This window comes from Falco peregrinus, chromosome 4 (genome assembly GCF_023634155.1).
Source record: "Falco peregrinus isolate bFalPer1 chromosome 4, bFalPer1.pri, whole genome shotgun sequence".
Classification (NCBI taxonomy): Eukaryota; Metazoa; Chordata; class Aves; order Falconiformes; family Falconidae; genus Falco; species Falco peregrinus.
The window spans coordinates 118,662,234-118,676,619 of record NC_073724.1 but is presented as its reverse complement, the minus strand read 5'-3'; the positions used below and the strand labels follow the sequence as shown (position 1 = coordinate 118,676,619).

The window sequence follows — 14,386 nt, the reverse complement described above, 5'->3', positions numbered from 1 at the left end:
CATGAGGTGGGAAAAATGTAAGGGCTTTCATGAAATGAAGAAAGTTGATGATTGCTGTACTGTGTCTTTAGAAACTGCTTTTTAGGCTTTCATTGTTGAAAAAAGGCACTTAAGAATACTGCATATTTTGGAAACTCTGCAGGATACTTACAGAATGTGCGTTTCTGTTTAGTATGTCTGGACCAAATAGCTCTTCTGAATGGTCTATAGAAGGTCGTCGACTGGTACCACTGATGCCACGGCTTGTTCCACAAACAGCTTTTACTGTTACCGCTAATGCTGTTGCCAATGCAGCTGTTCAGCACAATGCATCTCTTCCAGTTCCTGCAGAAACTGGGAACAAAGAAGGTGAGAGAAAGACGGGATTCTACTGCAGTCTGTGGGAATATAAAAAATGTCACAGTTGAAATTGTTATCTTAGATGTGAAGTGTTAGATTAAAAAAAACCACCCAGATTTTCTCTTATTATATTCATAGAAATATGAAAAAATACCTTTGTTTTTACTTCTTAAAGATGCCTTTGCAGCATCTGCAGCAGAACTCAGACAGCTTTGTGTTAATGAACACAGAAGCAACTGAAACTTAAAAAAGAAAAAAAAAAAGCCAGGAAAATAGGGGGAAATTCACTGGGTAACTTGTTAATTTCTATAAACTATAAAACCTTGACTGATGGCTTTAGATTTTATGAAGTTCTGTAAGTGGTGAAAGATGTTTCAGAACGCTATTCTAATAATGTAAGTAGGTTTTGGTGAAAGTCAAGAAAATTTTGTTGGGTTTCTCCCTTCCCCCCCCCCCCCCCCCCTTCCCCCTTCAGATGAAACATACTGAGTTAACAAGTTAAGATTGCTTTCTGCTTTCCCTATACCTTTTAAATAATGCTAGTACACATTTCATCTGGCTTGGCTGAATGGGCTTGAATTAGGCTTCATGCAACTGGAGAATGTGTAACACTTCTTGAAAGAAGCTGTTTTATTCTGGTTTTGTGAGAAATACTGGATTGTTGTTCTATTACTTATAAGCAACAGTTTAAAAGAGCTGATTAGCAAAATCAGTTGTTCATTACTGAAGGAATATTTTGGTTTCTTCAGCTGATGCGCTGTTGAGGAGCGGCACTAGCTATTTTCTATCAGCAGTGTAGATATGGTCATTTACAGAAAAGCAAAAATTGAAATACTGAATTAATGCTAAAATGACAAATAACAGGTTGTAAAGTAAAACTTCAGAATAATACAAATAAAAAGTCTAGAATGGGCAGTGCAGATTTCTGGGATGGGTGGAGGGAGGTTAGATTTCTATGTTGTCTTTGAAGGCAGTTAATTCCATGGCTATGCTTAAGTCAAGCTGGGGAGTATTCAGCAGTAACAGGATTGCAGAGGCAAAGATGTGGATAATGACCCAATAAGTCTTTGGCTTCCATTTCTATTGTTAAAAGAGTGATAGAATAATGGGATTCTGCACTTCAGTTATATGGAAGGTGTCTTTTCTCCTCTTCAGTGGTGGTTTGCTATTCCTACACAAGTACCACTTCAACCCCAACATCTACCCCTGTTCCAAGTGGCAGTGTAGCAACAGTGAAGTCCCCCAGACCCGCCAGTCCAGCCTCCAATGTAGTCGTCTTGCCAAGTGGAAGTACTGTTTACGTCAAAAGTAAGTGATACTAGCAACTGATTAACCAAAGGGAAAGAAAGGGACAGTCTTGTGGCTGAAGCATGAAGTGAGTTAAACACTCTGACCCTGGGCAAGTCATTTAATGCCTTTGTGTCTTCATTTAATCTAAAGAATGAATTTGTTGCTTCCCTTTTTCAGAGAAATTGTGTTCAGAATAAATCCACTCACTGTAAAATGCTGCAGGGAGCAGTAATGGCAAAGTCAACAAGTGAGAGGTGTTTTGAAAATAAAATACAGGAATTGCTGTATATCAGTGGATTTCTAATCCAGCTTGTTAAGAACTAGTCTTAAAGGTGGCTCTGCTGGTTGCTTCTGCAGAGGACTTCCCTTTTCCTTCTGTTTAAATAATGCATAGTAGTCACTTATTTGAGTTAGGAAAGGTCCCTCCTTTCCACTTTCACAGTTGACCTAGATTATTTTAGAATACCATAGTTTGGTAAGCATTTATATGCTTACATTAACTATGTCTGGCCATTTTGTGATGTATTTGGAAGCAAATCTTAATGAGGTTTGTGTTCCTGGGCAACTGTGAAAACTCCATACAAAATCCCACCAGATACCCATCTTCATGTTTTTAACTTTGGAAATACAAGGTTCTATCCATGTCTAGAAACAGTCTTTTTTTCTTGTCTCCCCCAACCTTTTTTTCATTAGCTAATAAATCACCTAGTTCTTAAAGCAGAATTACGTCCTCATACATATGCCCAGCTCATCAAACATAGTTTTATTTAACTAATAATTAAAAATTTTTCCTTCCGCCTTTTTTGGTGTCTATCAAAATGTAGGTGATAAATACAGATTAATAGTGAAGTTGATAAGTGCTGGTTTTATGCTTGCTGTGGATACCTTTAATATTAAAAAATTATTTTAATCTTTATGCTAGATGTGCATGTTTGTATAAACTTCGAGCTAGTCAGAAATGTCACGTTGTACGTAAATGTAATGTTACCTGCAAACCACCATCTTTAACGGCTACATTAACCCACAGAACCCATTACATTAAGATTTTTCATTTTTCTGATTTAATGCACTGATCACTCAGCTTTAGTTTAAAGATTCAGGGGAAAATGTTCTTAACCTCTTAAAAATTTAATTTAGAGTTCTATTGAATTATTACGTGGTAATGAGTATAAAACCAGTGTAGACACACGATAGAGGGATGAAAGGTTCTCATTTTTATTCTGTTCATCCCTAGATTTAACTTTTCCCCCACTTCATGCACTTCATTTTATTCTTTTTCTTTTTTAAAGGAATTGTGTTTTTCAGAGTATATCAGTCACATTAGTTTTAACAAACCTACTTAAGAGCAAACTGAGGAGGCCTGAGTTAGTTGTGACTTTGCCACTGATCTGTTATGTGACCTTATCCAAGTCACTGTCTGATTGAGCCATTAACCTCTCCGTGCCTCTGCTTCCTTGCTCGTCAAGTGTGAATTATGGTTAAGCTGTATTACCTTTCAGCTAAATGCTTGTGGAAGACTTTGTGCAAATGCAGTTTCTAACGTGAAATTATAGGAATAACGTTCTTAAAGCCCCAGCAGTGAAAACAGGAGATTAAATGAGCTGTACTAACATGGAATAATGTTGTGCTAGTTTAATCTTACTTTCTTACTTCTGTGGTTAATTGGGGTGTTTTTTTGGGTGGTTTTTTTGTGAATAACAAATAGCTTTATCTTCAGTATTTCTTGGTGACCCACCAAAATAACAGCTGTGTCCTAACATCCTCTCGCTTGTGGATTTTTGATTCAAATGGGTTCTGAGATTCTGAAATTCCTGCACATTTTCAATGCGATTGGAGACCTCAGAGTTGAAAGTTTGTGTAGTGCACTCACTAATACTTAAAAGCTAGTTCATAATAGACCTTAGTCATGTAACCAAATCTCTGCTTTATAGATGGAGATCACCACCGGGCTTCTTCAGGGCCATAAAGTAATTGCTGATTAGAGCTTTGAAATCCAGACTTGTAGATCCGCTCTTCATCTGTACTGTTGCAGCCAGCTAAAACTATGTTTTGGAGTTCAAAGCGAATTTGAAATCGAGCCTTTGCTTCTCTTCTCTAGTTCAATTTCCTGTTTTTACGTGAATGTAACTGTCAGCCTTCTGAAGTGTACCTGCAAATGAGCTGGTACTCATACTAAGGGCAAATCCCATTTTTCAGAAATCACTTGCTATGCTGCTGGGCACTTTCTTGTCCATGTCAATTCCTGCATCTTCACATTTTGCATGCCAGAATATTTAGTTATTTTAATTAGAGATTGACCGTAATGAGATACTGTCTGTAATTAGAGATTGACTGCCAACCAGATTTGCTTGGATTACGAGCAAGTCTGCTTTTTGCTGTGACAGCATTTTTTGTCTTGAAGCCCCAGGCATAGGGAGCAGGATCTTCAGTCTTGTTCAGTATAGAGGAGGTAGTGTCTTTTCAGCTTATGGATGTTTTTCAAAATTTTTTTACACTGGCTAATTTGGTAAACATAAATGCTACCCAATAGCTGTAAGAGATTTTCAAGGTTATTAAGCTGTGTCTTTCTGTAATGTATACCAGTTTTTGAACCTGTTGCCTACTTTGGAAGATTTCATATGGATTCAACATTCATTGATCACGCTGTTATCCTTTGCTCAGCTGAATATTGCAGCAGATTTGGGTTTTTTTGTATGTACACAGATAGTGAGGAAGAATGAAACTCCTTGAGACTGGACTTTTGTTTTTAATTGTGTGTTAGGTGCCATTTTACATCTGTTGCACAAGATGCACCAAACAAGGCAGAAGCTGATAAAGTAAAGTTTGACCTTTATGGTTAAAATATATATAATTAAAAAAAAGTATCTCAAGATGCAGTTCAGATGAAAGGGGGGAGTGGTACTGTAACGATATAAGCATGGCATGAAAGCAGATGCAAAGCCTGAAATCAGAGAAGACTACAGGATGACAAGCTTAAGGGACTAGTTGCTGTTAACAAAACCACCACTACCAGTGTAGCGTGAAGTTTTAAACCCAAGTGTGCATGATGTTTCCCCACCACCCTTGTGTGTATAGGCTTATTGGTCAAACTTCTGTAGACACCATGAAATCCCTGTACTGGTTCTTAAGTCCTTTTAATCTCTTAAACTGAATGAAGTGACTCAGTAACTGAGTAGCTTGGATTTTGGTTTTTTTTTTTTCTTTGTTTTATGGCACTGGTGGTGTGGTTTATATCAAGGGCTAAGACCGTCTGTGGTGTGGTACAGGTTAGTTGTGACTGTAAGATGTAAATCATCCTCTGTTTCTTTTTATTATATTTGAAAGTGGGTGTAACACTCAGCAAGTTTGTAGTGTTTTAGGAAGCACTGAGTGCCACAGACAGAGAAAATATAATACAGAAAAAGTACTTCTTTTCCAGGTGTTACTTGCTCAGATGATGATGAAAAGCCCCGCAAAAGACGGCGAACAAATTCTTCTAGTTCTTCCCCTGTTCTCCTGAAAGAAGTCCCGAAGGCTGTGACTCCTGTCACTAAAACCATCACGGTGCCTGTAAGTGGCAGCCCCAAGATGAGTAATATAATGCAGAGCATTGCCAACTCTTTGCCACCACACATGTCGCCTGTGAAAATAACCTTCACTAAGCCCTCAACACAGACAACAAACACGACAACACAGAAGGTATGTGGGGGAAGCTGCCAAATGTTACTTTATTCTGGTATTATCAACGAATAAGATACGATGTTTGACTCTTCCTTTCTGTGAACTGTCTAGCTGTTTTCTAAGGATTGCACTTGGGATAAGGCAATCCCCCTTTAAAAAGAACAAAGAGAAAACCAAACTCTTGTATGAATTTAGTTCACCTGTGTGTGAAAGGACCTGGATTGACAGCCGTGGAGACTGAAGCCCTCTTTTTATCCACAGAACAGGTACAGCACAGGCAGCGGGAGTGCAAGCTTCCCCCAGACTGCCCCACCAATGTGCCTCAACCCTGACCTGAAGGGACCACTTCTAGGGATGAGAGGGGATTCAGTCTCCATGCTCATTCAATTCTTGGCCTCTCTGGTGAGACTGCCAACAAGGTTGCCAGTTAGTACCATTTGTGGTGTTGGGTTTTGTGATATGGACACTAGTCCACTGAGAACTGGATCACATAGGCCACTGAACAGCCTTCAGATGGTAACAACTATTGGTCAAAGGTAATCTTTCTTATTTCTATTTTCCTTATTTATAATTATTCTTTGCAGTAGTAGAATTCCAGGAGAGGTGGCATGGGCTTTCCCTTGCCAAGCCTTTTGTCTAGAAACTAGTTTTTTGGGGTCTATAAAGGTTACTCTTGGAGTTGATCAAAGACTTGGGGGGGGCTTTATTTTCCTTTCAGTACTAGGGTGCCATTTCTCATTCTACGTTAACAGTATTATAGTGGTCAAATTCAGTCGCATTATTTCAGCGGAGCGTGCCCAGCTTTCACCAGAACGCAGTGTGTGAGAGAGGTTTTCAGTGTAAAATTTGTTTTGGACTCAGATTTTTATGTGCTTAGTCTATGGCATGACTATTTTCCCATGCTTTAGGAAGCATTTCAGATGCACCTACTTTTTTTGTTCTTAAGGTTTAAAAAAAGATTAATGGCTTAGACCAACTTCATTCTTGGTACAGTTATTAATTAAGGCAGACTTGGGGCAGGGGGTGGTCTGTGGAATTAATTTGGCCTTGATACTGACAGGCTGATGGTAGGCTGGCCACTAACAAGCATATTTTTTCCAACTGTGAGAGTTTGACTATTGAGCTCAAACCTTCACGTGGTATTTGCTTTTCTTAATTGTTTTATGACTATTTGGATTAGCAGAGTTCCCATGTCCTAGTTTTTGGAAACCTTAAAGCCAAGGAAGATTAACTGAAGTAACATGCAATAAAAAGCTTGCTTTCTGGCCTTTTCCCGCTTCAGAGCTCTTTGGTGCTTTCGTTTGATTCGCTGTTCTTTAACAGTGTCCTTAATCAAATTTAGTCTCTGAATACATGTATAGAGATCCGTGAGTGAGCATAAACCATCAAGTAGAACGTCCTGCATTCAGTGCAGCAAATCCAGAGTTCGTATAGGGCTTAACCTACCCATCCTGTTGCTCTTGTTAGACTCATCTTTTGTGCAGGAAGAATTTTTTTTCCTTAAACGTCTGTAGTCTTGTATTAAGTTTCACTATTATATATCATGGTAGTTAGAGATGGAGTGTATTAAATCTCCAAAGGGAAGAGAATGGACTGTTGATACAGTCTTTTCTGTAGTTGTGCCTTTGCTTGATCTGCTGTGGAAATTTCAGGGTTTGCTTTGCGTAGTATTTGACTTTCTGAACGTGTCACACTGCCCTCTTTTGTTGGGTTTAGACATGCCAAAATATGTAACTGGATTGTTTTAGTGGGAGAAATCCCTTTTAGTAGTTTTAAACTGTCAGATTTGTTACACTCAAATTGGAAGTGTACTATTTTAAACAAGTGCTGTTGGATAGGAGTGAAGTTGTTGGCTATGAATAAAATTCTTCATTTCTGCATGCCAACTTTCTGAATTGTTTTGACGTTTAGTAGGTTGGAGGAAGACTAATAATGTCACAGCTCCAATTTCTGGATTGTCTTATAATAAAGTCCTCTGTCTAGGACACAGAAGGAATCTAGCTAGCGAGGCTTCTGGCAGTTAATGCCTTTATTTCTTCAAGGACTAGGTTTTGATGTCTATCAAAACACAGCTGATGACTAGTTTCAATGTATGTTAGGAATTTGTTTTTACTGTAGCAATTAAAATCAACAGCAACAAAAAAGCAACTTGTGGTTTTTTTTAATAATTAAAAATCAGGCAGTCTTTCTGCTGTAAAAGAGATGTGGTGCGGTTTTGGTACCCATGATGAGGTTACTTTGATCATTTCAAGGTACATGAGAAAACAGTATCTCAAAAATACAATTGTTGTGATTTGAGCTTTAATACTTCTAAATTTTTACTTCTAAATATCCAAAAAAATTTTCTGGATATACTTCATACATGCAGCTCACTGAACTTTGTTTTGCTGTGTTAATTTTGGAAGAAGAAATAGAGACCCAAACCTGCTTAGTCGCAGGACAGCAGTTATTGTTGAGCTATAATGCTTTACAAGCTTTTTTCCTTACATGATTAAATAAAGTTTTATTAGATGATAATCTTGACTGATGGTTTTATCTCTGTCTTTGAATGAAGAACAATGGTCTTCAGGAGTCATGATGATTCCCAGATTCATCCTACATGTCTGTACCTACTTGGTTGAAATGCTGAACTTGCCAGGTTGCACTACAGATTAGATAGGAAATTAAATATGAATAATCTGCCTTTTTTAACTGCAAGTTGTCCTGTATTTCTAAATTAGTTATTCTAGGTGGAAAGGAGTTGGCTCTAAAATTCAAACACTAGGGGAGTGTTTCTAGTGTTAGCTGTCTATTTAAGAAATAGGATAAAATGGCAGAGGCACATTATAGGGTCTTTCCACCTGCAAGTCTCGTACCAGAATCAAGTTGTGTTGTGTTCAGCTTGTCTGCATGGTTGTAGCCTAAGAGCAGTTTCAGAAGGGTGTTCTGGTTAAATCAAGGTTAGGCAGAAGGCAAAAGCAAGAGTGGTGCAGAGAAAACATTCTTCCTGGAGAATGCAATAAAGTGGTGGAGCAGCAGATGTGGAATTCTTGTCCTTCAGACATTGGTCAGTTGTGGTCAACCTGCTGTAGCTTGTGGCGGTAGTAAGGTTCTGGTTTTCCTCAGGTCAAGATATTAAAGGCTTAGCTGAGGAGTGGGGACCATAAAACCAAACACTGGGTCAAAAGGAGAGGCAGAGGTAACCATGGTGGTGAAATTAGCTGCTTTTACTCCATCCATGTGGCTATTGCTTTTTTTGTTGTTGTTATTAAATGAATTATATCTTAATCTTTTAGTGTTTGATCTGTCACTAAAGTCTCTTTCTGGTACCATTACCATATTATTTATTTTCTCTATCAGGCAAGGTTTCAGAAGTCCTTGGGTAGTAGTGTAAGACTTTTGGTTTGAGCTGACCCAGGTTTTCTTTGCTCTTTCTGTACCTTTTTTCTATCTGCCTTTGTTATGTCAAATAATAAGTTTTAATTTTCAAAGTTTTAATAAATGGATTTTTTATTAGGACAATTGCATTATTAAAACAATTTGTCAACGTTCTTGCATGGTAAACTGAAAATGTTGTATTTCTGTGGTGTGTGTTTCTATTTTCACTGTAAGTACAAGGAGGTACATGTAAGCAGAATAAAAGGAATCATTTTATGTGAACAGTTCCCATATTCAATACTTAAAATTCTTAGTTTTCTAGATCAGTTGCGTAAGAACAGTTCTCTTCCAATGTTATAATGAATTCTATGTTTTTCTGTGTCAGATCAGATTCATGGCATTGTAATTGTAAGTCGCACTAGGGGTAATGTTTATTCTCTTTAGACAAATGGTTTTCAGACAGATAAGAAATAATTTCTTGTTATTGAGAGCACTAATTAAAGCAGAAATTGTTTCAAACCTAAACCAGTTTTTTCACTGATGAAATATTGTTTACAGCCTTGTGGGTCAAAAATGTTTCCTATTACTAACTCAGCAACTGCTTGCTAATTGTTAAAGAGGGAAAAAAAAAAAACAACCCAAACATCTATTCCCTCATTGCCATTTCTTGAAATATGTGCGAAGTTTGGGAGAACGGTGTTTAAAACTTGCTGGAAATCCCTTCAGTTGCATTTAAAATGACCTTCAGGCTTCCTGGCCCAGTGTAAATAAGCCAAGCAGTTCATTCCTGTCTGTTTGTCTTCAGACATAAGGTAATTCTACTTTAATTAAATAGTAATTGTTTTCCTCGGAAGAAAACACCTTCTAATTTTAAGGAACTGTTTAACACTATTACTTCAAACTAATTAATTTTTTTTTGTTGCCAGCAAATGTGATTATGACAATCTTAAATGGTCTTAATAACGTGTATCCTTAAAAGTAAATACACATAGACAGATACAGTACTGAAATTTTATGCTTTTAAATAAATGCAAAGAACAAATGAATTTCGTGTTGTTCTTTTTCTTCTTTCAGGTGATAATAGTAACCACCTCTCCAAGCTCAACTTTTGTACCCAACATCCTTTCAAAGTCCCACAACTATGCAGCAGTTACGAAACTTGTCCCAACATCAGTCATTGCCTCAACTACTCAAAAGCAACCAGTGGTTATAACTGCTTCTCAGTCCTCTTTGGTCAGTAGCAGCAGCAGCAGTAGCTCTTCCACTCCCTCCTGTGCTGCAAATACTATTGCTGTGACTGCTGTAGTATCATCAACACCATCTGTGGTTATGTCAACAGTAGCACAAGGTATGGTAATAACATTATGTTTATAAAAACTCTTTCACTGATGAATTCTACTTTGTGTTGAGAATAGCGTAGGGAAGATGCACTGTATGTTTACATATGATGAGCAAAGCACAGGAGACATGAAAGAAGTCTACTGATGAAACTAATCCAAGATACTCCCCAGAAGTTCTTGTTGAACTCTTTTCCTCTCTACTTAAACAATTAATGTGCAGATCCTTTTTAAAGAGAATGTTGTGAGACTGTGCAGCATAGCTTTTTATTTTGAAAAGGTTTTACTTTTGCAGCATTAAAACACTGTAGTCTCAAAGTGACTGGCTTTAACAACTCTGATGCATGGAAAAATGGATGTATCCAATATTTGAAGGTGATTGCTTCTCTTAAAGCCTGATTTACAAAAACCTGCAAAGTTAACGTTAAATAAATACAAATTACGCTTGACATGTCCAGTCTTAAGAATATTTCTTGTGGTAGCTAATACTGGTGACAATTCTGAAAGGTAGAGGAGTGTTTACACCTTTTTATCTGTGTGTTTTATCAGCATGTCGGTTTTCAAGTCCTTAAAAATTAAGACCCGAGGTGAGCCTGGATTAAAATCCCTAGGTTTCTGATGGCTAATTCCAACTATGTGTGCTAGCTTGACTGTTTTAGCTCCACAGCAACTAGCTAACATTTGGAAGGGCAGCTGTGGATGAAAGAAAGGATCTCAGTGAGCAGCACTTGAAAAATGCGGTGCCTGAGAATGACAAATGTCACATTGCAGTTTTTCCTGGTTCATATTTTCCATTCTTGTTCCAGTCCACAAAATGTTAGACAATAAAGTCTTTTTTTTCTTATGTATATCTATGTATTTTCCAGTTGTAAAGATAGTTTAAATGCAAAATTAAATTAGAAATTGTAATATTTTTCTTTTGTGTTGCACTGTGCAATCTTAAACCATTTACTCTTCCACAGGTGTGTCTACATCGGCAATTAAAGTTGCCTCTACCAGACTACCTTCCCCAAAAGGTTTGGTTGGGAATCCAACTCAGATCTTAGCACAGTTTCCCAAACAGCATCAACAGTCCCCCAAACAGCAGCTGCACCAAATACAACAGGCCCAGCAGCAGCAACAACCACAGCAGCAGCAGCCACAGCAGCAGCAGCAGCAGCCACAACAGCAGCAGCTGGTACAGTCTTCTGTAGCTCAACAGCAGCCACAGCAATCTCAGTTGCCACCTGGCATCAAGCCCACCATTCAGATCAAACAGGAATCAGGTAGTTGGAGTTATCTTGTGTCATATTGCTGACTGGTGAGGTCTGACGACAGCTCGAGAAAGTAGGGCAGAATTCAGTCCCAAAACGTGCATGGGAAGCTGTTAAGAAGGCGTAATGACTTGAGTACAAGATTTAGCATTAAACTTGGATAGAAGTAGGTAGTGAAGGATGTCCTGATGTTTTCAGGTAACGTTGATTGAAGAATTTGGTTCTGTCACTCTTCTTGTTTGGTTCAAGTATTGCAGACCATGCTTTAGGAATAAATGTTTTAACTTTAGAGATTGAAATGTGTGTAAATATCTTCAAAAGTAACCTGATTTGAAACTGGAAGACAAGAGTGTTCTGAACATCCAAGAGCTGTTCAACTGTATCAGCTAGAAAAAGTTAATCCAAGTTTTAATTCTTTTCTTGGGTTCAGAAATCAAAACCTGCTTTTGAGGTACTTGTCAAAACAAATACAATTAGATCAGAAACTGGAAGTTGGACTCTATTCCTTTTGTAACATTGATTCATTCAGTTGACTTTGGGCAAGTCATATAGTCTTTCTGTCTTGGCTTTACTCTGCTGTAGAATACAGTTCTTATCTCCATAAGGTGTACTAAGAAGTAATGCTTGCAAAGTTGCCTAATTCTGAAGGAAGAGGTGCTGTAAAAGTGCAAAGTATTTTTATCTCCCTGTTTTATATTAATCATGTCAGTAAAGTTATTATTTTATATTCATATATTTTATATTCGTACTATTTAGATCAGATAATTCAAATAGACCATAGAATGAAGAAATAAACAGCCCTACTCCTGTCCTGTGATAAACTTCCTTTTGGATTATAGGACCATTGTCTATGAAAAAATAGCTGCTAATGAAGACAGATAAGAGGCCTCCATTGTCCAGTCACTGAACACTACTTGGTCAATAAGAGCTTCACTTCTTGCCTTCTACCATGGGTTTAGGCTCAGTGTGCTTTTTTAGTTCCTATTATTTCTGGAAGATGTGAACCAGTTTTCACAGAGGCTTTGCTTTTTACCCAGTTTTGTGTCTGGATGATGCAAAGGTTTCAGTTCCTCTTTCCCAACTTCATTGTATGGAGCTTACTGGCTCTGTACTGTTTATATAGTCAACATAAAAAGAAGGAACAATCTCTGGAGGATGTTCCACATCCTGAGTGGAAGAAATTGTTCACCTAGAAACATTTGTACACAAATACAAGTGCCTACATTTAGATGGGATTAATTTATGCTGGGTGTTTCACAGCATTTCACCAACACAATACAATGCATTTACCTCACTGTGGAACAATAGAAGATGTAAGTGCCCTGGATATACTTTTGAACAGATGACATGAATTTCCTGGTTTGCAACTGAGAAGTAAATCTCACAGTTCCCATTCCACGACACAAATAGAGAGAGAGGGAGCAGAATCTTTGCTGTACCAAGGTGTCCTCATCCTTCGTTCTTGCTGATTCTACTCACGTTGTTTCAGCCCAGTTCCTTTGTAGCTTTAAGATAACCAATAAATCAAGAGGCGAGTGAGCAGTTTACTTAAAACAGCCTTCCCTAGCCTAATACTACATTCTTTACACCCACTAATACTCTTTGTGCAGAAATCTTTACTAAATTTATTCACAGGGATGAAGTCAACTAGGCTAATTAAGACAGGTTAGAATTTACAGGCTAAAGAGATGAAGGTCTATTTCACTTTTAGATGGTTCATTGTGTATGAACCAATTCAGTATAGGTTGTAACCTGTTGGTTCCTGGGAAACATTCTGTTTTTCAAATCATGGACCAGAAAAGGTTAAAAATCGCTACAACAAATCTGTGATGGAATGGAATCCCATGCCTCAGTGGGAGTAACTAGGAATTGAAACAGGCACATGAAAGGCAAAGATGATGAATGTCTTGTTATTTACCAAAAAAAAACCACCACCAAACCAACAAGAAAAAGGCAAAAAACTCCAACCCAAACTAAAAAAATAATTCTTTTCAGGATCAAGAATACATGGGCTCAGAATGGAAGCCTTGTGGGGCTACTTGCCCGTTAGGGCTTGGTCTGAGAAAGCATTTCAAAAAGTAACTTTTCGTGCCTGTGTTTTAACAGTGACCTTTCTCCTTTCCTAGGTGTTAAAATAATCACTCAACAGGTGCAGCCCAGTAAAATCCTTCCCAAACCAGTTACAGCGACCTTGCCCAGCAGTAGCAATTCACCTATTATGGTGGTTAGCAGTAATGGGACTATCATGACAACTAAACTGGTCACTACTCCCACTGGTAAGTTACGGCTCTGAGAAGGGAAGGGAGGGTAAACCCAGACATACAGATGATCAAACATGGTTTATTAGGGTAAAAAAAAAAACCACTTCTCTCGTGTGAACAGTGAGTACAACAGCACGTTCAGAGTCCTGTTGATACTTGTTCTAGATTAGGATTTTTGCACTGAGTACTCTTTTATTCCTCTGACGATCTTTTTGAATTGGTACTTAAAAATATGACTGTTCCTTCCTTACTGAGTTTATTTTAAAGGAGGTTTTCTTGCAGCATATACTGATACTTTGCACTTCTGTAGCATCTTATATTAGACAATTTACATTAATTTTTTAGGAATGATGCCGACCTATTTTACATATATGGACTTTAAAAGACAGGTGACTTGCTCATAGTCCTGTAGTGAATTTATAAAAAGGGCAGTAAATTGGATTTTAAACTCCTAGTGTTTTTCTGGGGATCTAATTGTATTTGTGTTTTCTTAAAGATCAGAAATAATGCAGACTGTTCAGATTGTAAACTTGTGTGAGAAAAATTTGAAGGGCATCTTTATCCTAGTTTTCAGAAAACAGTAACTTTTAGCATGGGTTGGGAATATTAGCATAAATTAATGGTTAGTATTCTTTTTTTTAAACTTTTGAAGTACTTCACAAAAGCATTCTTAAATACATTAAAAAAAATCTAGCAGGCTTACAGTTCGTTTAATTGGTAAAACCTGTATTGTGCTCTCTTGGATTTGAAAACATGGCTTTCTTGTTAGACTGTCTTGCTCTGTGATCTGTAGCAGTTAAGGTCTAATGCACTATCTGCAGCACTACAAGCAGAATGGAATTACAATGTTCCTGTAGCTGTTGGCTGATATTATTATTTTGAGCAAGTT

At 37.7% G+C, this 14,386-nt stretch overlaps 1 protein-coding gene across 17 annotated transcripts in view; it reads left to right on the top strand.

The window, feature by feature from the left end:
- Positions 1-14,386, top strand: part of EMSY (EMSY transcriptional repressor, BRCA2 interacting) — a 39,248-nt gene that overhangs the window by 7,801 nt on the left and 17,061 nt on the right. For 11 of the 17 annotated variants that reach the window (XM_055801922.1, XM_055801918.1, XM_055801917.1 and 8 more), the window contains exons 5-10: positions 173-348; positions 1,495-1,647; positions 5,048-5,307; positions 9,721-9,994; positions 10,946-11,248; positions 13,363-13,512. In XM_055801922.1, coding sequence (XP_055657897.1) covers positions 173-348; positions 1,495-1,647; positions 5,048-5,307; positions 9,721-9,994; positions 10,946-11,248; positions 13,363-13,512 — 1,316 coding nt within the window. The remainder of the gene's footprint in view (positions 1-172; positions 349-1,494; positions 1,648-5,047; positions 5,308-9,720; positions 9,995-10,945; positions 11,249-13,362; positions 13,513-14,386) is intronic. The other 6 variants (XM_055801931.1, XM_055801929.1, XM_055801924.1 and 3 more) reach the window with 3 other exon arrangements.